The following is a 21,596-nucleotide window of genomic DNA, read 5'->3' as shown; positions in this document are numbered from 1 at the left end:
GCAGATGGGGGGCTTGGGGCAGCACCAGCCGGGTCCCCTGGGCTCCTTGGCCCCCTGGGAAGGGCCCGCAGCTGGGCACCCTGACACCCAGCACCCACTTCTGCCGTGGCTTCTCGCCCTGGGTGCCAGCGGCTCATTCCTGAGGGACCATCCTTGCAGGGTGCCTTTGGGTGCTGCTACCAGCTGATGGAGGTGGCCAGCGGCAGGGTCTACGCAGCGAAGGTCATCCCACGAGCCCGGCTGGCTGCGGTGGGCATCGGGAAGAGGGTGAGTCTGGGAGGACACACACAAAGTCTCCAGGGATGGCGGGGGGGGGGGGCAGTGCCTACAGGGACCCTGCAGAGCCCCCGCTTGCCCCTTCTCCCTCCTTCTGGGGTCGCTGGGTGGGTTCCCATCCCTGTCTCCCCAAGGGTGCGTGCTAGGGGTCCCCAGATCCAGAGGGTTCCCCGCGGGGGGGCTGCCGGGCTCGTGCCGATGCAGGTGGAGCGGGAGCAGGAGCTGCACAGCCGCCTGCGCCACTGGCACGTTGTCCACCTCCACCATCACTTCGCCGACCGCAGCCACATCTACCTGCTGCTGGAATACTGCAGCCGGCGGGTGAGCGAGCACCGGCCCCCCAAACCCGAGTCCCCCCCTGCTGCGGCTTCACCCGGCCCCACGCTGGCTCCTGACTCTGTCCCCAGTCCCTCGCCCACATCGTGCGGGCCCGGGGCAGGCTGACAGAGCCGGAGGTGCGGTATTACCTGCGGCAGATCATCTCAGGGCTGCGCTACCTCCACGGACAGGGCATCGTCCACCGGGACCTCAAGCTGAGTGCGTGGGGCAGCTGGGGTGGTGGGAGGGTGACCCCCACTGCCCCCGCTCCAGCTCATCTCCCTCCGCAGGCAACTTCTTGGTGACTGAGAAGATGCAGGTGAAGATCGGAGACCTGGGGCTGGCGCAGCAGGTGGCACCAGCAGGGCAGCGCTGGGGGTGAGTGGGGCTGTGGTGCTGTGGGGGGGTGCTATGGGACAGGGGGTCACCCTGCTTGTCTCCCCAGGGCGCTCTGTGGGACCCCCAGCCACCTGGCCCCAGAGGTGTTGGACCGCAAGGGACATGGGGTGGCCTCGGACATCTGGGCCCTGGGCTGTGCCATGTAAGTGGGGACACAGGGAGCAGGCAGTGGGATGCTCCTGGCCCTGCTGAGCAGCCACCCCACCCCCCCCTCCCCCAGGTACACGGCGCTGACAGGCAGCCCCCCATTCGAGGCGGCCCAGCGGCAGGAGCTGTACCAGCGCATCCGAGCGGCACAGTACACGCTGCCCCCCCATCTCTCACCCTGCGCCCAGACCCTCCTCGCCAGCCTGCTGGCCCCCAATCCCGCGGCACGGCCCAGCCTGCGTGACATGTTGGACCACAGCTTCTTCACCCAGGTGTGGGGCTGGTGGGGGGGCATGGCCCTCAGGGGCACGGTGGGGGACAAGGGGTGTCACTGCCTCTCGCTCCCCAGGGCTTCACGCCAGACAGGCTGCCAGCCCGTGCCTGCCACTCCACGCCCATCTTCGTAGGACAGAACCCAGGGTGCAGACTCCTGCGGGGGGCTGCCATGGCGTTGGTGAGGGGGTGGCTGTGCTGGGAGCGCCAGGAATCACCCCTCTGCCACCCTGGGGGGCAGCCCTCTCCCCCTCACGAAGAAGCAGCTTCCTTGGCCGGACCCGAGCCACACAAACACCCGCTTAGGAAAACCTTTATTAGTGCTAGGAACAGTCTAAAATCCAGTCATTGAAACAAGCAGGGTAGAACGTAACCATTATGAACGGCACACACACACACCAGTTTGCCCTTAGAAAAGGTTAACAGAGGGGAAAAAAAAAAACCCAAAAAACAAAACCCAAACCCAAAAAGGACCTCTCTTCCCTGCCAGCCTGGGACGGGATGGGGACGAGGAGCTGAGGGAAAAGGTGCAGCTCCAAGGTTGCTCCTGGGAATCACCCGTGCACGAGGCACGGAGCGCTTGGAGAGGCACCGGTCCCCCCATGCTACTCCGGCAGCACCTCTCACCGTGCCACCCGTGGCAGGGGTCACAGGAGGGGGGAACAGAGTGAGCTATGGCCTGGGAAGGGAGGAAAGTGCGTGGTTTCCCTGTTCGGCTTCAGTTCTCTCCCTCGAGAGAAGAGGTCTGAAAGAAAACACTGAAAGCTCAGTAAAACATGACACTTAAAACAACCACAGCGTCAACTCGAGAGCGCCTGGCCCTGCACAGCCAGCACCCGGGACAGACACTCATCTATGCCTAAAACAGAGGGTGGGGACAAAGACAAGATGCTCAACATGGCCCCAGCAAGCACCAAGGAGCCGCTTCGCTGCTTACGGACCTGTCCCCAGGTCAGCACAAGAGGGGATCAGCGAGGGAAGGTGTCACCGGCTTTTCTGTGTCACCAGGGGGGTGGTCTGGGGGAGGGAGGTGGCAGCAATGACTTAGTCTGCACTTGGGGCGAGCTTTCTTCCAACGCTCTCATCAGCGGCCCAGAGCCGCTCCGGTGATGTGACCCAGGGAAGAGGAGAAGCAAAGGGAACAGCCCAAGCCAGGGAGGAAGCTGCAGCACAAGACCCTGGGGAGGGACGGCAGCTCCCACCCGCAGCCCTGGCTGGGGCCAGGACGGTGGCTGTGAGCGCGGGCACTTGGCCGCTCGCCGGCACTCCCCGTGTGCTCAGACCACAGAGGAGCTGCAGGGACTGATCCCCCAGCCCTCAAAGGGCACCATGCAAAGCGCCCGAGGCTGGAGGTAGGGTGGGACACCAGAAAATGAGATCTGCTCTCAGCACCCCATCGCCACAAATGCTTCACGCCAGCGGGAGCTCGCAGCTCCTTCCAAAGGTCCTCAGCTCCCCTCTGCTACCGAGGAAGCAGCCAACTTTCCGCCTGCCCTGCACACTCACTGCTAAAAACCTTTCCCAGCCCACACACGATGCCTCCTTTAGCAAACCCAGAAATGAGCCTTTGCCCTCGGGGTCAGTGCTCGCCTCAGGCAGCTCCAACCCATGACCCATGTGCCCAAGCAGGCAGGAGGGCAGCTCAGTGCAGAGGGAGGGAGGCACGCCATGCCACACTGGCCCTGCACCACGCAGGCACCAGTTTTAGGGTTCTTGGGGACAAGGGAACAGCTGGGTGGGCAGGTGGCACCAGCCTGGCTGCTCCCAAGGCTGGGCAAAGGGCTGGCTGCCGTTCCCCAGCCCGGCACTGCACCCAGAGCCCGGCCGCTCAAGGCCTGGCACACAGCCCACGCGCTATTTTTATCCCCCGGCATCCGTGTTGTTTGAAGCTGTCCGCTTGTTGTTTGTTGGCTTTTTTTTTTTCTTAAAGCACAAGCCCTCCCCTGTCCCACCCTGGCTTAGAGATGACAGCAATAGCAACACACCCGCTGCTGCTATGACCTGAGCCCAGAAGGCATCGGCCACCCTAAGACAGCCCCAGCCGCAGGGTCCCAGTAGCTCTGACAGTCCCTGGCGGAAGGCACAACCTCCCAAGGAGCCATCTCTGCCCCCCTCCCAGGCCCGCTGCCCAGGCAGGAATGTCTGAGGGACTCAGGGCAGGACATTCCAGTAAACACAACAACGGTTTTTAAGCTCTGGGATCTCCCCATCTTTACTCCACAGCCACCAGCTGCCCAAAGACAGGGAGAGCATGACTCCCAACGCAACTTGTTTCATGCTCAGAACAGTTAAGTCTGCCCTGGGGCACAAAACAAGCCCAGCCCAGTGGGAAGTCTCGTTTCTTAAAAAGAAGGGATTTAAAAACAATGACTCAAGATTGATAACTCCTCTCCCTCTCCTCCCTGGCTATAAATGAGGCTGAAACTCACCCTGGTGCAGAAATCAGGTTCAAAGTTCAGCCAATTTGTGTGGGCTCCTGACAGCCCCATCCCCCTCGGGGGGGTGGGGGTGGGTGGCAAAGGCCGTTCAGGTCCCTTCGCAGAGCTGTCACCGCAGAGCCCTGGACCAGGGCCGAACCCAGCTCCCGAAGCCCAGGGTGAGCTCGGAGCAGGATCCTGGAGGAACAGCTCCAGGCAAGGATTGGCCCAGGATGTGTTTGGTGACAGATTGGTGACAGAAGTACCGGCTGTCGCTCGGCCTGAGGGGACGGGTGCGTAGGCAAAGGAGCTGGCTTGACTCAAAACGGGCTGCAGCAGTTTCTCAGCAGGCCGAAGGCAGCGAGTTGCTCTCCACCTTCAGTCCTTTGCTGGCCAGGAAGGCGTCCTGCTTGGGGTCACGGCCCAGGAACTTCCTCAACATGTCGGAAGCATCCAGGGAACCGCCAGGATGCAGGATGCAATTCCTGTAATCCATGCCCACCTGCGAGCAGAGAGAAGGTACACGTAGGACACCTGCCCACCCACGGACACTGCCGGCTCCCGCAGCCCCTGCCACGCGCCGAGAGCCCGGCGGCACGGGACGTCCTCCCTACCTTACAGTTCATGATTCCCTCCTGCTTGAAGCGCGTGTAGAACATATCCATGGAGTACACTTCGCTCCAGAGGTAGCCATAGTACTGGGCATCGTAGCCTCCGGCCAAGTGGCCAAACGTAGCAGGCATGTTTGTACCTTAGTGGCGAAGGACAGGAAGAAGGTTTAACGGGAAAGGCTGCTGGAAACACTCACAGCATGGAAAAACTCCTCCATGCTGCAAACGTGTCAGAGCAGGCACTGGGTCAGCTTGTTCACAATCCCAGGGGAAACAGGGAAGAACTTTCCAGTTATTTTTGTACTGTTTCAGCCCTGCTTTTCCTGGAGCCAGCAGAAACTGTCCCCAGTGAGCCAGCCTGAAGCTCCAGCCTTGAAAAGAACCTGCTGAGCCAAGCTTGCAGGCCAGACCTAGAGAGACAGCGAGAGTGGGACCCACGAGCCCTTGGGTACCTGGGGTAGCAGGGACGCCCAGCACCTCTTCACATAGCCGGGCAAACACCTCCACGGGGTCAGCCTTCGTCTGGGTGTGCAGCGCCTGGTCCACCTTGGCTAGGACGATCTGACGCAAGTTGAAGAGCCCTGTTCACAGAAGGAGGAGGCAAACTGAGCTCCTGCCTGCACGCAAGGGAATCTCCGAGGCTGGGGTGCAGCAGGGCAGGCGGGGGGGGGGGGGGGGGGGGGGGGGGCTCCCATTGCTCTCCGCACACCCAACTTCTGACCAGTTCAGCGGCACCTCGCTCAGGCCTGAGCCAAGTTCCTGCCTGCAGATAATCCCTGCCTTCCCCGCCACCTCTTCTCACCGTGTCACCACCCAGCCCGCTGCACGCCTTGCCACGACACCCTCGCTCAGCCCAGATGAGCGGCAGGGAAATGTGGCTCCTTTCCCCCCAGCTCCCTTGGTCCCCACAGCACCATAGGGAGAGGCAAAGCCTTTCCCCTACCCAGCGGGCAGGTCACTCAGGGTCCCCTTCTACTCCCCACCGCAAGGCTCTGCCCTCGCTGGGGACAGCAGAGCCCTTGTTCCCCTCCAGCCCCTCTTCACTGGCTCTCACTTCCCTCTGCAGGGACCGACCTGTGTTTGCCTGCCGGGATTTAATGAGCTTCTCCAGCAGCTCATCAGGGATGGGGCTTCCAGTTTTGTAGTGCCTGGACATGCGCAGCAGCGGCTCCTTCTCCCACACCCAGTTTTCCAGCATCTGTGATGGTGCCTCGACAAAGTCCCGCTCCACGTGCGTCCCACTGAACATGGCAAACTCCGCCTAGGAGATGTGGCAAGCTCAGAGCAGGGTATCACTTAATCCCACAGGAAAGCATGACAGGGGAAAGGTAACAAACCAACCTCTGCCAGCTCAGCCAGCCTTTACCTGAGAGCACAGCTGGTGCATGACATGCCCGAATTCATGGAAGTACGTCTCCACTTCATCGTGCTGCAGTAGGGAAGGTGCATCCGGCGTGGGCTTGGTGAAATTGGCCACCATGGCAGCCACAGAGATCTGCCGGCTGGAATCCGGCAAGAGGCAGCCCGGCTGCAGGCCGAAGCAGGCAGCGTGCCCATACTTCCCTTCCCTAGGTCGGGAAGAGGAGACTTGCATGGATCCTGCCCCACGGGCAGCCACGAGCCACTGAGGTCCCGCTCAAGGTGGAAAAGCCCCTGGTGACCCCGTGCTCCCTGGAGAGCCCTGCCCAGGACAGAGCGCTCCCTCTGCACGGCCACACATCTGGGAGCAGGACAGCCGCTCCTCTGCCCCAGGCACGCAGCAGGCTCCCCCTCCCACTGCCCCAGCCCTCCCTCCCTTCACCTGGCCCAAGGCCTCACCGTGGGTACAGGTCCAGGTAGAATTTGCCGATGGTCTCCCCAGAGGAGGTGTCCTTCACTGTGTAGAGCTGGACATCCTCATGCCAGACCTGAGCCTTCTCTTCCAGATGGAAAGTGAGCCCCAGCAGCTCCTGGTAAATGGCTAGCAGGCCTGTGGTGACCACCTGCATGGGGAAGTACTCCTTCAGCAGGTTCTGGTCCACGCTGTACTTGGTCTCCTCCACCTGGTTCATGTAATAGCGCATGTCCCAGGCATTGATGCGGCTGTCAAACTCCAGGCCACGCTTCTCACACTCCTTCTTTTTCAGGTCCAAGATCACAGCCCGTTCCTTCTCTCCAAGGGGTTTCAGCTTCTGTGCCAGCTCATCTAGGAAAGCCAAGGCGGGCAGGGTTAGTTCCGTGGGGCTGAGAGCGGCAAACATGGCCCAGCAAGTGCTCCTGCCTCCCACAGCCAAGCACCGTACCCAGGAACGCAGCCACTGTCTTGCTGCTTTTAGCCATGTTCATCTCCAGCACAAAGTCTGCATGCGTGCTGAAGCCCAGCAGACTGGCTTTCTGAGCCCGCAAGTCCACCAGCTCCTTGAGGATCAAGCAATTCTCCTGCAAGGTCAAGTCAGACAAAGAGTGAAATGGGGTACGCAGGTGAGAAAGGAAGCACGAGCCCCAGTGTGGGAAGAAGCACAAATCTCAGAGGAGACTCCTTTGGTGCCTGGACCTGACCTGGCATCTGATCCGGCCCTGCTGGCATGCAGCAAGGCCCACCTACCTCTTTGCACCTAGAGTTAAACATTTCCTCCACCTTCCGCCTCGTCTCGGGCACGTAGCACTTCTTCAGGAGAGGGAAATAGTGCGGGTATTTCAAGGTGACCTTCAGCCTGCCATCCTCTGTCTTCTCCAGGGAGTTCAGGAAGTCCTCAGGGAGCCCCCCTGAGAAAAGAGCAGACAGGACTGATGGAAAGCCCTGGCCTCTCCAGAAATACCAGTTCTGGGATTGAGCACAGGAAGAGGCTCCAGCTCCTTGGCCAGAGGAATCCAGACACCTGGGACCACACCAGCATAGAAATAAGCCCGAGCGCTCCCTACCTAGTTCCTCCTTCGAGAAGGGCAAGTAGGTGGTGTCTTCGTTGAGGTTCTTGTTGAAGTCTATGCAAAGGACACTCAGCTTTTTCTTAATAGCTTTGATTTTCTTTAAAACACAGATGAACAGAGAAAAGTCAGTCCAAAGGGAGAAGTCAAACAACATCGCTCACCATCTCCAGCCAGCAGCCTGCCTGCCGAGTTGCCCAGCAGTCTGCACTTGGCTTTTATTCAAACGCAACGTTGCAGAATTAATTGCATGCAGGCACTGAGCTCTCAGTATAGAACAGGCTCCCTCTGATCACACCTGGTAGGAAAGCAGCCACCTCAGCAAGGTCCTAGCTGTCTCCTGCCAGCTCAGGAGCTGCAGGTGTTTAAGCAACAACCTCCTCTAGCCTTATTTCATTTCACCTTCTCTTTTATTTTATTTTTAACCGAGCTTTGAGCTCCTTCACTGAGCCACTGGCGCATGGCAAGAGAGGGGAGACCCTGAGCAGCTCAGCCCCCACTAACCCGTTCACCCCAACCCCAGCCCCAGTGGGGCACCTTCCCCAACTGCCCCTTTGCATGAGGGGACCAGCTGCTACTTCCACTCCTGACCTGCACAGCACCACCTGCAATTTCTCAGGAGCCCCTCAACTCCCAGCATTGATCCCACTTGTAAATGTCATCCCCTTCAATGGAAAGGGAAAAGAGGGGCACAGACATCACCCAACGCACCCAAAGTCGCAGGAATCAGGGGCAAAATTCAAGAGTCTGAGGCTCAGTACCCTGCCCTAACACTGTCCTGCCAGCCCTGCAAGGATTCCTCTACCCATGCTTCTTTTAAGCTCTGTGATCTCACCTCCTGTGTTTCCTCAGGGAGATGGAGACCATTTCTTTTACCCAGTTTGATCAGCCTCTCCAGATATCTCTTTGCTTCAGGCTTCAGCGAAGCGCTCTCAGCTTTCTCCTGTAAAACAAAACCCATGAGCACAGGGAACTGCAGGATCAGGTGTGGCAGAAAGTTGGTTCCCAACAGGAGTTGTGGGTTATTATAACACCAGATGGAAACACCTCACAAGACAGCTTTGGTTTGATGCATTAGTTCCTACCACGCTGCTTTAAATGTGTCACCTTTGCACCGTGTTAAAGCACTTTTCAGGGCATTACCCAGCCCCTTCCCCGCCTGAGGCAGGCTGGATTTACTAACACCATCTCACCAAAGGGGTAATTGAGGTCCTGAGGCGGGGCAGAGCCCTCAAATCCCAGCTCCCCAGTTCTCACTAACAGCTGGACCATTCTGCCACAATCATGCAGTGATTCAGTTCCAGACCTGACTCAATATTGTTCACTTCTAAGTTCTGGAACAAGGGTCGTTGTAATTCCAGGAGGATTCAGCACATCACTGACAGAGCAACCTCCCAGGCACACACCTGGAGCCAGACAATCCGCTGGTACACATCCTGCCTCATGCTCATCTCCACATCGAACTCCGAGAGCTTCTTGTCAGCCTCCGTGCTCGCTGCACGGATGTCTTTGCAAGGAGAGACGTGCTGGGGGAAGTCCAGCATGTTCCGACGGACTGGAAAGACAGAAGAGGGATTACGGTGAAGGCAATGGCTTCATGTCCCAGAACTGCTCGTGAGTGGGAGTGTACACAGAGAGCCTGTGTTAATTGGGAGCCAGTTTGACGGCCCCAGAGCCTGACCTGCCCGCCCACACAAGGAAGAGCAAAGCAAGCTGCTGCCATCAGCCAAACCCAGAGTTGTCCTGAGGAGCACTTAGTCACCCACAGCGCCCATTCACCCCTTCCTTGCTGCCAAGTGCATCTGTCCACTGACTTCCCACTACAACCCATCTCTCTCATGAAACTCAACACAGATTTCATGCCTGTGAGATGCTATAGCTGGGATCAACAATTTGAAGACTTATACGACTTCTATGCTGGCAGACGGGCAGCATCGTTGGGTAACTCCTTTCCTTACGCTACCAAGCTAAAAGTGACACACCTTTTCTGCAGATGCTCCTCAAAAGCCACCACACCCCAGGTGTGCTCTGTCCTGACGTATTTCCATTTTAGAAGTGAAAACAGGGAGAACATACGCTCCCACCATCTCTGCAAGACCTCAAATAATACAACTCCAGCAGGAAGGCACTGCCCTCCAGGCACAAGAACTCTCCACCCAGCAGAAGGTGAGCAGGCAGCTACTCTCTGTTGCCCAGGGAAAGTGCTGACAGTTCTGCTGAAGTTAACATTACCCGTGCTTAGTAAGGGCTTTGCCTCTTATATTAGGGAAAAAAAGAGAAAGAAGAAGAGGCTTGAAGGCTGGCTTCTGCTTCATACAGATGTGACACCTCGCAACATGGGCGGTCAGGACAGCTAACAGATGCTGTGAGGTGGGAGGGGGGGTTGTGTGACTTGGGCACTCTAATGTTTTAAATAATTAGCCAGAGATATATCAAAGCCTGCACAGTTTGTCAGCATGATGCCATCATGTCACGTTACTTTACAGATAATCCCTAAAACGACAGCGGTCTTTCAACAAGGCACGTGGAGAGACATTTATCTGCTGCCTTAGGGAAAAAAATTAGAAAAGTGCCAAAGATTTCTTAGGTCACACGAACCATTTCTGCCAAAGTGCTATCTGTTCCCACTAATGTACCTTGCCACATAAAAGCAGGAGATAACCTTGAAAACCTGGCTGCCCCTCCCGCAGACCACCCTGCTGCCAAAGCCCCATCCTTGTTTTAGACTCACTCTTCCATTCTAAATCTACTCTCTTCTTTGCACTTCTATCTAGCTGCATAAACATTAACTGGGAAATAAAAACCCAAAAATATACTACTGAGAGAGCCAAGGGAAGAAAAAAGATGACAGTACAAGGCAAAAAAAACCCACACCCCAAAAAGTCATAGTAACAACATGCTGATTCCCAGAAAGCCAGTCCTCCTGCTCGGTGTACATACCGGTATATTCCACTTCCACATCTGCCAGTGGCTTGAGAGTGTTTTCATAGGACACCTCCCCCTGCTCCTGAGAGCCCACCCGGTCGTACACAAGCTTGGTCCTCTCCGTCAGCTCTGCAGCCATGTTTTCTATCTGTTCGGCAGTCAGGTCCCATCTTAGCTGGTTTGCCAGCAGCCTGGGGGACTGGCTGTCCACAACGTTACCTGGGGATGTGGCAGGGAAACGGTCTGCGAGAAGCAGCCTTATGCAGGCTGGAAAAAAATTCAGCTGGACAGCTAAAGCTCGATAAAAGCACTTACAGGAGAGGCCTGGCAAACAAACCGTGCTGAAGGGCAAGCGGGTAAGGAACCAGGGAGCTGGCAGCAAGCAGCAGCCGGATTCTTTTCCGGACATTATTTACCCTCTCAGTCATGACAAGCCCTTCACAGCAACCCGACTCCCTCCCCGCCGTGCCCCTGGCAGGTGCCTCTGCCCACGGGACGGGGGGGTGGCTGTCACAGCACGGGGACACGGCTGTCCCCTGCCCGGGGCGGGAGCTGCGGGGCACGGAGGTGACAGCGGGAGCGCACGGCCACCCCCCACAGCCCGTGGGGGGCTGCCCCCACCTCCCCCCAGCCCTCCCCTCTCCACCTCCCTCATACCACGGCAGCTCCTCGCCCTTGCCCTCACCTCCCCCCACCACCCCCGCGGGCTCCCCTCGCCGCCCCAGCCCCTTCGGTGCCCCCCATCCCCCCCCCACCCCCGCCCAGTACCTGTGGGGGGGGCCATGCCGGGGGTGCCGGGAGGCCCCAGTCTGCTGACGAGGCCGGGAGGAGACCGCGCCAACCCCACGCACGGAGCATGTGCCCCAACCATAGAGGCGGACAAAGAGAGCGGCTGCACCGAGGCATTCTGGGAGCGTGGGGGACTGGGCCGCTCTCCCCTTCTCTTCACTCCATCCGGGCCGGGGGGAGCGGCCCATCCGCCCCCACACGTACAGCCCTATTCCTGCCCCGGCCCTCAGCCCCGGCGGTTGGCAGGGGCCCGGGCCCGGGAGCGAAGCCTCACCGGGAGCGACACCCCAGACCAAAGCGCCCACCCATCCGTTCCCATAGCAACCCTCCCTCTCTATGGTAAAAACCAGGGCGGAGCGACAGCCACGCTTCCGGCCTCCAGCCGCTATTCCGGCCTCCAGCCCCTCTCCCGAGCCGCGCAGACTGCGCATGCGTCGAGACCCGGCGCCTGCACTCTCGCCGCAGGGCGGGGCGGGGCGGCACGCAGGCGCGGGGGGCGGGGCGGCACGCAGGCGCGGGGGGCGGGGCGGCACGCAGGCGCGGGGGGCGGGGCGCATGCGCAGTGCTGAGCCCGCCCCGGCTGAGGCGAGTGTCGGGGCGCCCGGTGAGCGGGGCGGGGCGGGCGTGGGCGCCGGGCTGGGTTTCTCGTCGGGACCCGTCTGCTCCGGGCCGTGGCGGGGGCAGCGGCTGGGCCGGGGCGGAGGGAGGGTCGCGGCGGGACCCGGTGCTTCCCCCGCCCGGGGTCCGGTGTGGGCCGGGCCCGGGGCCCCCCGCGATGGGCTAGGCCGCGCCCGGGGAGGGCGAGCTCTGTCACCGCTGTTGTCCCCTCACGGAGTGGGGCTGCCCCGCCGCGGGTGGGGCGGTGGCTCGGGCCCGCCGTGCCCCTCAGGCCTCCCTCCCTCCGCGGGGGCACCAGTGGGGGCTGCGGGCGGAGGTGCGGGGAGGTGCAGGGGGCCGCGGACTCTCGGGCCTGGATGGTCACCGGGGCTGGGGGTCCGGCCTGGCACGCACCGTGCTGCCTGTCTGCGGCTGGGGCCAGGGGCAGCGCTGGTGGCTTGCGGTGGGTTGGCTCGGTTGGGCTCTCTTTCACGGAGTTTGTGTTTAAACAATTTAATTTCATTGTTAAATCACCCTGAGTGGTCTTCTGTGCTACAAACCCAATTAAGCATTCTGGAGCGGCAGCGAACTTCAGCTCAGCAGCAGCATCATGCAAGGAGCTGCATCTGTGCTGCTTATGGGATCTGCATCGGGATCTCTGGGAAGCCCCAGCCTTGGCGTGTGGTTATGGGGGTCACTTTGCCACGGGCCCTTGCTCTTCCTTACCATCGGCCTCTGGCAGGTTAGGCTGGCAGGTGCCACGGAGGATTGGCAGCCTTGAACCCCAGCTCTGCTAACAGCGGCAAATTGCTTCAGCCCTTGTTTCTGTTTCAGACTCAAACTATGCTCTAGCAAGCAGAACACGGTGGTTTCTTAGCAGTGAACTCCTCAGTGCTCAGTTTGTCTGGTCCTGGTCGGTCTGAGATGTTTTGGGAGGGGCAGGACTGCGCCGAGCCGCTTGCCCTGATGAGGGTGAATTGAGGCCTGGAGTATTAAAGGGGGTTGTGGTTACAGCAGAGAGAAACTCTGAACTCATGAACGCTCTGGAGGCCTTGGCTAGTTCTGAGCTGCTCCCTTATCTTCCACATTCATGCTGGGGAAGAGGTGCAGAAAAGCTCTTTAACTTCTTGACCATCAAGTCACATAATCTCTCTCTCTCTCTCCAGATATTTCTTAAAAAAGTTACAAAAAGTTGAAACAAACTTCTGACAGCCTCCCAGAATGGCAGACCAGAAGCGTCTTGCCTATTCCATCATCCAGTTTTTACATGACCAGCTACAGAATGGGGGTCTGTCTCCAGATGCTCAGGAGAGTTTGGAAGGTAGGTGGTTGTACAGCCTCCCCTGTTTGTGCATCTAGGTTTGTCAGCCGCATGCTTGGGGAAATCTGGATGCTGTTACTCTCTTCTGCCCTTTCCTTGGCTGGGCTGTTCCAGACATCAAACTTAGCTCAAAATTTAAATAATTTGTCTTCTTGGGGAAGTATCCAGAGCATTAGGGATGTTGATTTCTTGTTATCTCTGTCAAAAGCAGATTAGCTTGACGAAGGGATATACTTGGGATCAAATGCCTCTCTGACCCTGTGTTGGAGACTTAACAAGTTTTATCTTAAATGAGGTGGAGTCAGGAGGCTGATTGTGTAGCGTAAAATGAGAACTGTCATTGTGCGGAAGTGTTTTATGCTTGCAGAGTGCTTTTCCCCTTCTGCTATCAAAGTGGTTTTCCACAGCACACCCTGGAGTGTTTATACAGGCTTTTTCAGAGGGCTTCACTGGTAACAAGAGCACACTGATCTTAAAAGATCTGCTTAAGGAGCTTATGCTTTAGTCTTTGGCTTGTACATTTGTCCCCCTGAAAGAGAGCACAGGCACGTCTGCAGAACGGTGGGTACATTCCTGGGTGAGGCAGGAATGAGAAGGGCGGGAGGAGGGTGTTGGGTGGAAGGATGGGTTTAATTCTGGTGCTTTTGGACTGTGAAATACGGTGTGAGAACTCTGTGAAACTGAGCTCTGTTGTGTCACGGAGGTTTCCCTCTGCACTGGGAACAGCTTCCAGGTGCCTAAAGAGGGGAGGAGGTGGTTGGTTGGTGTCTGTGCACCTCTGTGTGGCCACAGGGCTTCAGAGCAGCCACCCTCTAGCAAGTGAAACATTTGCTCTTTGCCACCTGCAGCTGTGGGAATGCTAGTAAAGCCCCAGTTCAGTTAACTTCTGTCCCCAGCACCTGCTCTGGTGTCACCTGAGGGGATGGAAGTTGTGACTGACTCAATCCAGGAGCTTGAGCTTCACAGCTAAGGTTTGCCCAGTTCTGAGGTTTTGGCAAAATTTGAGGATATGACCCAAGTATCAAGTCTGGAAATGTGTGGTTTGGTTTTTTTTTTTCCCCTGTTATGTTCAACAGAAAGAAATTCTGCTGAAATTCAGAGGGCTAAGTATTCAGTCATAGTGGGGTAAGCTAATTACCTGCCTCTTCTTGTCCAGTGGCCATCCAGTGCCTGGAGACAGCATTTGGGGTCTCGATGGAAGACCAAGGCCTAGCTGTGTCCCAGACTCTTCCTGAAATATTTGAAGCTGCTGCAGGGAAGGTGAGTGCCCTAAAATATGTGCTGAGTTTCCATTTAAGCAGCCAAAGCAATGAGCTCTGCTTGATTCTGTGAGGCTGCTGCCCCCTCGGAGGCGTGTGGGAGTGAATTGGGCTTGAAGAGCCAGCGCTTGGGAAGGGGGAGGTGTAGCACATCTTGATGCAAGTCCTTATTGCAGCATTATCCCTTTCCTTGCATAAGGAGCCTGAACACATCAGAACAAATTCAGAGCCCATCACCCCCTCTGAAGATGACATAGCTGAAGCTGAAAGACTCAAGACTGAAGGTAACCTCCCCTGGAGCTGGCGTATGAGGTTTAGGTAGTAATGGGGAGGGTGGCTTAATTCGCTCAGCACCTGAGGAATGCTTGGAGTGGGGAAAAAGCAGATGGGCTCAACCCTTCCATTTCTGCTTGTTTCTCTGCTTGTGCTCCAGGAGTGTGTGTAGGTTAGCATAGTTTAGCTGCAACAGAGACTAGATAGACAGCTGGGTCAGCATTTTCTTTTGCATCCTCAGAAGCCCGTGCTGTGTAGAACAGCATCTTTCCCATTGCACTTTCCTCTGTGCGTTGCCTTTTCTTTGCCACGTGAGAGAGCGCGATTAGTGCTGAAGTACAGTGGAGAGTTTTCTCTCAGCTGACGTGCTGCAGTGCTTTTCAGGATGTTGTGCTGATTTGGGGAAGCCTCAGGTGTACCCGAGGAGCAGGACAACTAGGGGTGCTAAGGGGGCTTGCAGGATCAGGCAACCTGGAATTGGCAAGGCACTGGTCCCCTATCTCGCTGCTGAACATGCCTTGCGCTTGCAAAAGATTTGATTGACCTGCAAGTGATTGGTTCCTCTCTTGTTCTATTTTTTGAAGTAGAACATAGATCCAGGCCTGCTGCTTTTGTTTGTCCCCATTTTTCCCTTGTTAATGAGCCTTTCTGCCATCTTTTTAGGAAATGAACAAATGAAGGCAGAAAACTTTGAAGCTGCTGTGTCTTTCTATGGAAAAGCAATTGAATTAAATCCATCCAATGCTGTCTATTTCTGCAACAGGTACTGATTCTCTCTTTCTCCACCCTTGTACGCCTGTGGTTTTGTTCTTACTACTTAGATCTGAGACTCTCGAATGGTCAAAATGCCTTTTTTATGATTCTGTAAATTGCTTGTGCTGTTGCTTGCTGTTCGTTTGGGTTTTTAAAGCTCAAAGTGACACACTTCCCCATGCCTTCTGCCAGCTCTGTGCCCTGGCATCTCTAGATAGGATGAAGGTGTGGAAACAAACTCTATTAGGCATTTGGGGAGATATAAGGATGCCAAGAAATACTATCTGCTTTCATGCAGTTAACTCCTAAGTGGGATAGAGACCCCAGGTTTGGGAGGCTGTCATGGTAATAAAAGCAAAGGAGTGAAATGAGATAAGCTGCAGGCTTGTTACAGTAACAGAACTGTGTAAGTTATCTGTGTGCAAAACTGCATATGCAAGCAAATTTCCTATTTTTCAGTTCTAAGCAAAAGCGTTTGAAGGTTGGTGGGAAGGCAGTTACTGAATAAAACAAACTTTGAATCGGGATTTTAGTTATCTGCTTATTGGGAGTACACATGCACAGCTGGCTACGCGAGTGATGTGTCTGCACACATGCTGGTGACACGGTGAGGTGTTGCTTGGGGCGAGGAAATCCCACTGGTGCTTTTAGCCAAGCTTCGCTTTAGCTTTAGCTGCGTGAGGTTCAGTCCCATGAGATTTTGGGCAATAAAAGTTGTGAGATTGAGGCTTGAATGAGCATATTACGGCTTCAAAAACAGTTTTCCCTCTTATGTGGAGTGTGTGAGGAAATGGGTGAAATGGTGGTTAGGACTAAGAAATCAAGGCATAAGGGAAGCAGAGAGACACTGAGCTAGCAAGTGTGATACTAGAGTGCCTTGCTGGAGCCCCGGCTCCTCTTGGGAAGTCCATAAGGAGAAGTAAGAGCCTGGATTTATTTGCTGTCAGAACAGAACGTGCAGCTGGGTGTTTGGATAACAGCCTGCTCACCTAGATATGGCCTGGATTTGTGTCAAATTCACATTTGACTTTGTTTTGTGCAACAGGAGACTACAGAGAGGGAACAGGGATGACCTTGATCAGTGTATTCCAGCTGTTAAGTGGGGGTTTTTTGTCCATGTTTCTCCATTCCTTCCAGAGCTGCTGCATACAGTAAACTGGGAAATTACGCTGGAGCAGTGAGAGACTGTGAAAGAGCTATAGGCATTGACCCAAACTACAGCAAAGCTTATGGCAGAATGGGGTAAGAGCAAGCAGGTTTTTTGTGCCAGAATTTTAACCTCTAAATGCCTTGTGGCAGAGATACTATTGGTGGTGTTCTGCCTTGGAATGCTGTGGAAAAATACTTCATTTTTCACCTCTGCTGGGGGTGGCGAAAGACTGCAAGTGCTTCTCTGACTCTGTTTCTTTTTATTTTATTTCCACTTTAATAGCTTGGCCCTCTCCAGTTTAAATAAACACACAGAAGCTGTTGTCTACTACAAAAAAGCCCTGGAGCTGGATCCAGACAATGACACGTACAAATCAAACCTTAAAATAGCTGAACAGAAAATGAAGGAGACTCCTAGCCCAGTAAGTTCTGAAGCTAATACTTGTGTGTGGGTAAGATTAGAAGGAAGCTTCTTCACTGTAAATGCTAACAGGTGCAGTCTGCAGAGCCTTGGTGACCTGGGTTGTGTTTTGAATACCAGTCTTGTATGCAGATAGTTAATGAGTCCTGCTGTGAACATTTCCAATAAAATCCGGAGAGGGTAACTTCACTGCTTGAGCACAGTCACCTTGGGCTCATTTGGAAGAGCTGGAAAATGAGAGTGATTAGAAAGGAATGTTTTGAAACAGCAATTTTGCCTTAAGCGCCTTTCTTAATTAAAGTCACTACTCCTAAAAGCTGGCCTTTTTTTTTATTTTTTTTATTTCTAGTGACCCGTTAGCAATACCAAAAGGGTGGCATTTTTCCTTACAAAGGTTATTTTCTTGAGAAATGAAACCTGGTGGTTTCCTAGCCAGAAAGCTGCTGACTGCTCTGCTGCTGTGCTCCATGCAGGAACATGTGAATTTTATCATTTTGAAGGGGATTTTAATTCTAAAGACTTCCCTGGCACAAAGATGACCAAATGGATGCGTTTAATTTGGTGGTTGTAGTGGGTTACAGCTGTACATTGCTGATGTGGCTCAGCTGGTGAGAGAGGTCATCAGTAAATCATGTAATGTGGACGTCTCCCTCAGTGAGCCTAATCCCCTGAGGCTGGCTGTGACTTGGAGGCTTCCGGAAAGGGTACGGACAGAGCCTTTTCCCTTTGTCATGGTTTAAGGATTCCGATTGCACTGGGAGTATTAACGTTCGTTGTAATGTGCATTGGGAAGCGAGAGGATGTCATCATCTGCGTTTCTTTATTCTTACAGACTGGAGGTCCGGGAGGATTTGATTTAGCTGGCTTGCTGAACAACCCTGGCTTCATGAGTATGGTAAATCTGGACAGAGATCACAGCCACGTTGTATGGTCAGCATGTTGGTCTGTGCAGGATGAAATGTATTGATCCCTGGTGTAGGGAGCTCCTGTGTCTCTTTAGCAGACTTGGTTTCATTTCATTTCGTGGTTTCGGTGTTGCTGTGTGGGAACTGTGCTTGTATTTCATTAAGGTCAAATGAAGAGCCAGTGACTTATGGCAAGGAGAAGCCTGTGAATATGCTGGCTGGGGAAAGGGTGCCTGTTCTGCATTACCAGCCTTGTCTTGTATGTTACGCTGTGCATCTCTTAGCTATTTTTGTTCTATTGATCTGTTTCAAAGTATTTCTGCCTTCCTTGTGTTTGTAGTTGAATGGCACAACATCTGCATATCTACCCAGTCATTTCTGACTAAATAGGGTGTAATTTTTTTCTCCCCTCTTTAAACAGGCATCTAACCTAATGAACAATCCACAAGTACAACAGCTGTAAGTTTGATCCCATCTTGAATTTCCTCTTTGAATTGCTCATTTAAGGCCCTCTGTGTGTTTGGCACTTGCAGTAGGTCTGGGCTGGTGGCAGTGGGAGGGTGCTTGGGCCAGAAGTACAGAGTGCAGCCTTTAAACCAGTCCAGCTGTCTGAGCGAGTGTGTATCTTGAGTACTCTGGACTCTGCTGGAGGGATCTTAGTATAAATGTTTGCAGCAGGGAGGCAGGATAGGTTGTGGCACTGGAATTGGATTTGGGAAGCTTGGGATCAGTTTGGCTCTGCTGCACAGTATTTATGTGAGCTGGAGACAGGAGTTCACAGCTCTGTCCCGGTTAGAATGATCATATTTCCATTCTTTGTGCTACTGCGTTATGAGGATCAAATCACAATGTTTATGAGATGCTTATATAATATTAAGTCATAAAATTAATAAGGTACATACTTCTCCCAACCATCCTGACAGAGCATAGCTAGGCAGTGGGTTAGAGACTTTGAACTGATCGTTTGATTATCGTACGAGACAGCTTGGCTACAGAGCTGGATGTCGGCCCCCATTTCCATTTGCTTCTGCCTGCTCCTTCCGCTGCTGCTGGCTGAGGTTCTGCACCAGACACAGCCCGAGGACTTCCAGAGGGAGGGATTTTGTGTGCTGGACTGTTCACCATGAGTGAATCAGTGTTCAGGCTGTCCTGTCAGTAGGTCCCGTTTGATGCAGAGCAAGCAAATAGCTTGTATGAGGAAGGGCAATGTTTTGAATAAACATAACACAGGGCTTGCACACAAAAGAGGGAATCCCTGGCATTACAGGAACTGACAGGGTTACAAATGTTTCTACGTTTTGTGTAGTTTAATGTTACAGTTATTCTGCGGATAATGGAAGGAAAATTGTTGCAGGAGATTCCCTTGCAGATAACTTCCTAATCTGTGTGGGAGCGTGCTCCCCCTATGCTGACGCTCCCCTCCTAGTGTCAACCAAACAATTTCTCTGTGGCTTGTTTTTTCCTGCTCTGAGCAATGACTCTTATTTCCACAGCATGTCTGGGATGATTTCAGGTGGCCACAACACCATGGGAGCAGCAGGCACCAGCCCCTCCACGAATGATCTTGCCAGCCTCATACAAGCGTGAGTGGAGAGCTGGGTGTTTCTCATTGCCTCGGCCAATAGATGGATTTGGGGTTTTTTTCTGACCAGAAGTGGAACTTTAAATTAACAGTTGAGGAAGGTTTAAATGTTGGGTGCAGTACTGCCTCTTTTGGTGATGGGAAGTACTCGTTAGAGTTTTGGCAATTGGCTGTAAAGAATTTCCTAGCCCCAGACAGTGTGTATGAAAACGCTGACAGGATGGTTGCTTGTTCTCCTTCAGGGGCCAGCAGTTCGCTCAGCAGATGCAGCAGCAGAATCCTGAACTAATAGAGCAGCTACGAAGCCAGATTAGGAGTCGAACTCCAAGTGCCAGTAACGAAGATCAGCAGGAATGAGCGCTCCAGGTGAGGCTGCAGCCGGGAGTGCTGCTGTGTGGTGGCCAGCTGAGCGGGAATTTCTGTTTTTGGCTGCAATATCGGACTTGTGCCTTAATGTGGCGATTTGGTGTGTCTCCCCTCCATGCAGGCTGGGTTCTCTGCATCAGTACTGCTAGTACTGTGCCTCAGGCGCAAGGCTCAGCCCTGCGGAGTGGTGAATGAGAACTTTCCTCGCACGCTGACTGACAAACGAGTTTCATTTTCTAGTGTTCACGGTGGTTAAAGGGACACTTTATTTTCTTAAAGATTGAATTTGCAAATGTCTTGTCTTCCTGTCTCTGCAGCGCAGTCCGTGGGAACTATGTTCTTTGCTTTAAAAACTGGAAGCCATGTGCGTGTTGCCATTTCTTGAGTTGGAAGTGTCCAAGAGGGGGAAAAATAATAATAATGGAAAAATACTTTATATGACCTGCATGTTAAAGACAGATTCACGCTTTCTTTCCCTAGTCTTCGTCCCTGCTCCTCCCCCTCAGCCTTTCCATTAGTTTTTGTCTTCTGGAAGATCCAGCAAGCTGAACACAAACCAGCATCGACAGTCTTTCTAAAGAAACTCAGAAAATTAACTACACTGTTACATTTCTATGTTATTTGCTACATGGGAATTTTTTAACCCGTTTTTGAAGAACGATGCACTCTTCACTACAGGATGTCTTCACTTTCCCGCCCACGTGCCACTTCAAAGAAGTGTTCAAGTCCTACCTAACCCCCGTCCTGCCCCATTTAATCTTCCTGCCAGTTATGAGACGGTAGCATTTGAACACTCTGGAGATCACGGGATCTTCTTGCCTCCAGGAACAGGGTTTCTGTTGATTAGATTGACTGTGTTTCTCATTCAGGTCTGTAGCCACATTGCCAGCGTTGTTAATACACGGGAGTTTGGTGCTCGCCTCTCAAAGGTTAGTGTAAATGTGATGGGGGTGGGGTGGGGGGGGGGAGGGTGGGACTGGCCAGGAAGAACATGCCCATGGGCGACCACCCCTCTCATGAGCGTTTCCTGGTACACTTCTTGGGGTTCTTTCCCTGTCCTGACAAAAATTTGTCTAGTGTTTAGTAATTATGGCTATGTTGTTGGAATGATACAATCTGTGAACTAGTCAGGTGGACAGTAAGAAAGATACGATGTTTTTGGTGTTTAAAAGGTTTGGGGTTTTTTTCTTCTGCTTTTCTCATCTTTTATGCATGTAAGTAATCAGCCTGGTTGACTGTGCTAATGGTAGGAATAGAGGGTGCCTGAGTAGAGAGCAGAAGGAACAAAAATGCTGCTTGGATAGTAAAAAAAAAAAAATCAAGTGGTTGCTGGTTCAAGGTGGGGGCTTGGCGAGGAGCGGTTGTGCATCAGTGTGTAGCATGTGAGATGGAGGGAAAAGCTCCTGGAGCCAACTCGAGCGACCTGCAGCTTTCCACCCCTCTAATTACCCGTGTCGCTCCTTGGGCGAACAGAAAGCTCTGGCCAGTTCCCCTAGAAGTTGCTAGTTGAGGCCAGAGACTTCTCTATCGACCTGAGAGTTGTTTTTTGAAGTAGTTTGATTGTGGTGGGGAAGGCGTGTTGGCGGCCTGACTGCTGGGCGAAAAACATCTGGTCTGAAGGTGGATAGGTGTGAGGTGGAAAATGCCCTTTCAGGAGACCTGGCGGTGTGAGTGAGCAGGTATATTTGGAGATTAATATCAAGAAAATTATTTGTAAATGCTCCATAAAGTAATATGTGGTTAATGTAACTTGTGAAGAATAAAATATTTGGACACTTTCTTTGTTATCCCTCTTGCCCAGATGACTGAAGCCAGACCTGTGTGCTTGGGGCTACACATTGGGCTGCAGTGCCTGCTTCCAGCGCCACCAATGCTGTTGCAGGGCCAGGGCTTTGCTCCCTTGGGGCCAGG

At 54.0% G+C, this 21,596-nt stretch overlaps 2 protein-coding genes across 6 annotated transcripts; one reads left to right on the top strand and one right to left on the bottom strand.

Annotated features, from left to right (window-relative positions):
- Window positions 1–1,710: 1,710 nt before the first annotated feature.
- Window positions 1,711–11,341, bottom strand: THOP1 (thimet oligopeptidase 1). Its single transcript, XM_040592030.1, has 13 exons — window positions 11,039–11,341; window positions 10,286–10,489; window positions 8,752–8,900; window positions 8,181–8,288; window positions 7,343–7,445; window positions 7,026–7,186; window positions 6,724–6,859; window positions 6,260–6,626; window positions 5,808–6,009; window positions 5,516–5,702; window positions 4,894–5,022; window positions 4,445–4,581; window positions 1,711–4,332 (listed from the first exon to the last, which is right to left on the bottom strand). The coding sequence occupies exons 1-13, from the start codon at window positions 11,139–11,141 to the stop codon at window positions 4,174–4,176; spliced, it is 2,145 nt and encodes a 714-aa protein (XP_040447964.1). The 5' UTR covers window positions 11,142–11,341; the 3' UTR covers window positions 1,711–4,173.
- A 245-nt stretch (window positions 11,342–11,586) lies between these two features.
- SGTA (small glutamine rich tetratricopeptide repeat co-chaperone alpha) lies at window positions 11,587–21,463 on the top strand. Of its 5 annotated transcripts, none has more exons than XM_040591222.1 (12): window positions 11,587–11,663; window positions 12,823–12,977; window positions 14,134–14,237; window positions 14,436–14,520; window positions 15,173–15,272; window positions 16,400–16,504; window positions 16,695–16,833; window positions 17,665–17,727; window positions 18,159–18,196; window positions 19,231–19,320; window positions 19,562–19,685; window positions 20,166–21,463. In XM_040591222.1, the coding sequence occupies exons 2-11, from the start codon at window positions 12,878–12,880 to the stop codon at window positions 19,674–19,676; spliced, it is 939 nt and encodes a 312-aa protein (XP_040447156.1). In that variant the 5' UTR covers window positions 11,587–11,663; window positions 12,823–12,877; the 3' UTR covers window positions 19,677–19,685; window positions 20,166–21,463. The 5 variants fall into 5 exon arrangements, with proteins under 5 accessions (XP_040447156.1, XP_040447154.1, XP_040447157.1 ...); XM_040591220.1 differs by having other exon boundaries at window positions 20,003–21,463; XM_040591223.1 differs by lacking the exon at window positions 20,166–21,463 and adding an exon at window positions 19,807–19,978.
- The last annotated feature ends 133 nt before the right edge of the window (window positions 21,464–21,596 follow it).

Source organism: Falco naumanni, chromosome 4 (assembly GCF_017639655.2).
Source record: "Falco naumanni isolate bFalNau1 chromosome 4, bFalNau1.pat, whole genome shotgun sequence".
Lineage (NCBI taxonomy): Eukaryota > Metazoa > Chordata > Aves > Falconiformes > Falconidae > Falco > Falco naumanni.
This window is presented reverse-complemented; position numbering and strand designations above follow the sequence as displayed.

What these genes read in the sequence shown, in the direction of transcription:
- THOP1 (XM_040592030.1), bottom strand. Translation starts at nt 11,141, where the DNA reads ATGGTTGGGGCACATGCTCCGTGCGTGGGGTTGGCGCGGTCTCCTCCC. An exon ending in AGCGGATTGTCTGGCTCCAG is followed by an intron (nt 8,289 to 8,751) that starts GTGTGTGCCTGG and finishes TTTGTTTTACAG; the next exon opens with GAGAAAGCTGAGAGCGCTTC. An exon ending in TTAACTCTAGGTGCAAAGAG is followed by an intron (nt 6,860 to 7,025) that starts GTAGGTGGGCCT and finishes TTGACCTTGCAG; the next exon opens with GAGAATTGCTTGATCCTCAA.
- SGTA (XM_040591222.1), top strand. Translation starts at nt 12,878, where the DNA reads ATGGCAGACCAGAAGCGTCTTGCCTATTCCATCATCCAGTTTTTACAT. An exon ending in TTGAAGCTGCTGCAGGGAAG is followed by an intron (nt 14,238 to 14,435) that starts GTGAGTGCCCTA and finishes TCCTTGCATAAG; the next exon opens with GAGCCTGAACACATCAGAAC. An exon ending in GCTGTCTATTTCTGCAACAG is followed by an intron (nt 15,273 to 16,399) that starts GTACTGATTCTC and finishes CATTCCTTCCAG; the next exon opens with AGCTGCTGCATACAGTAAAC.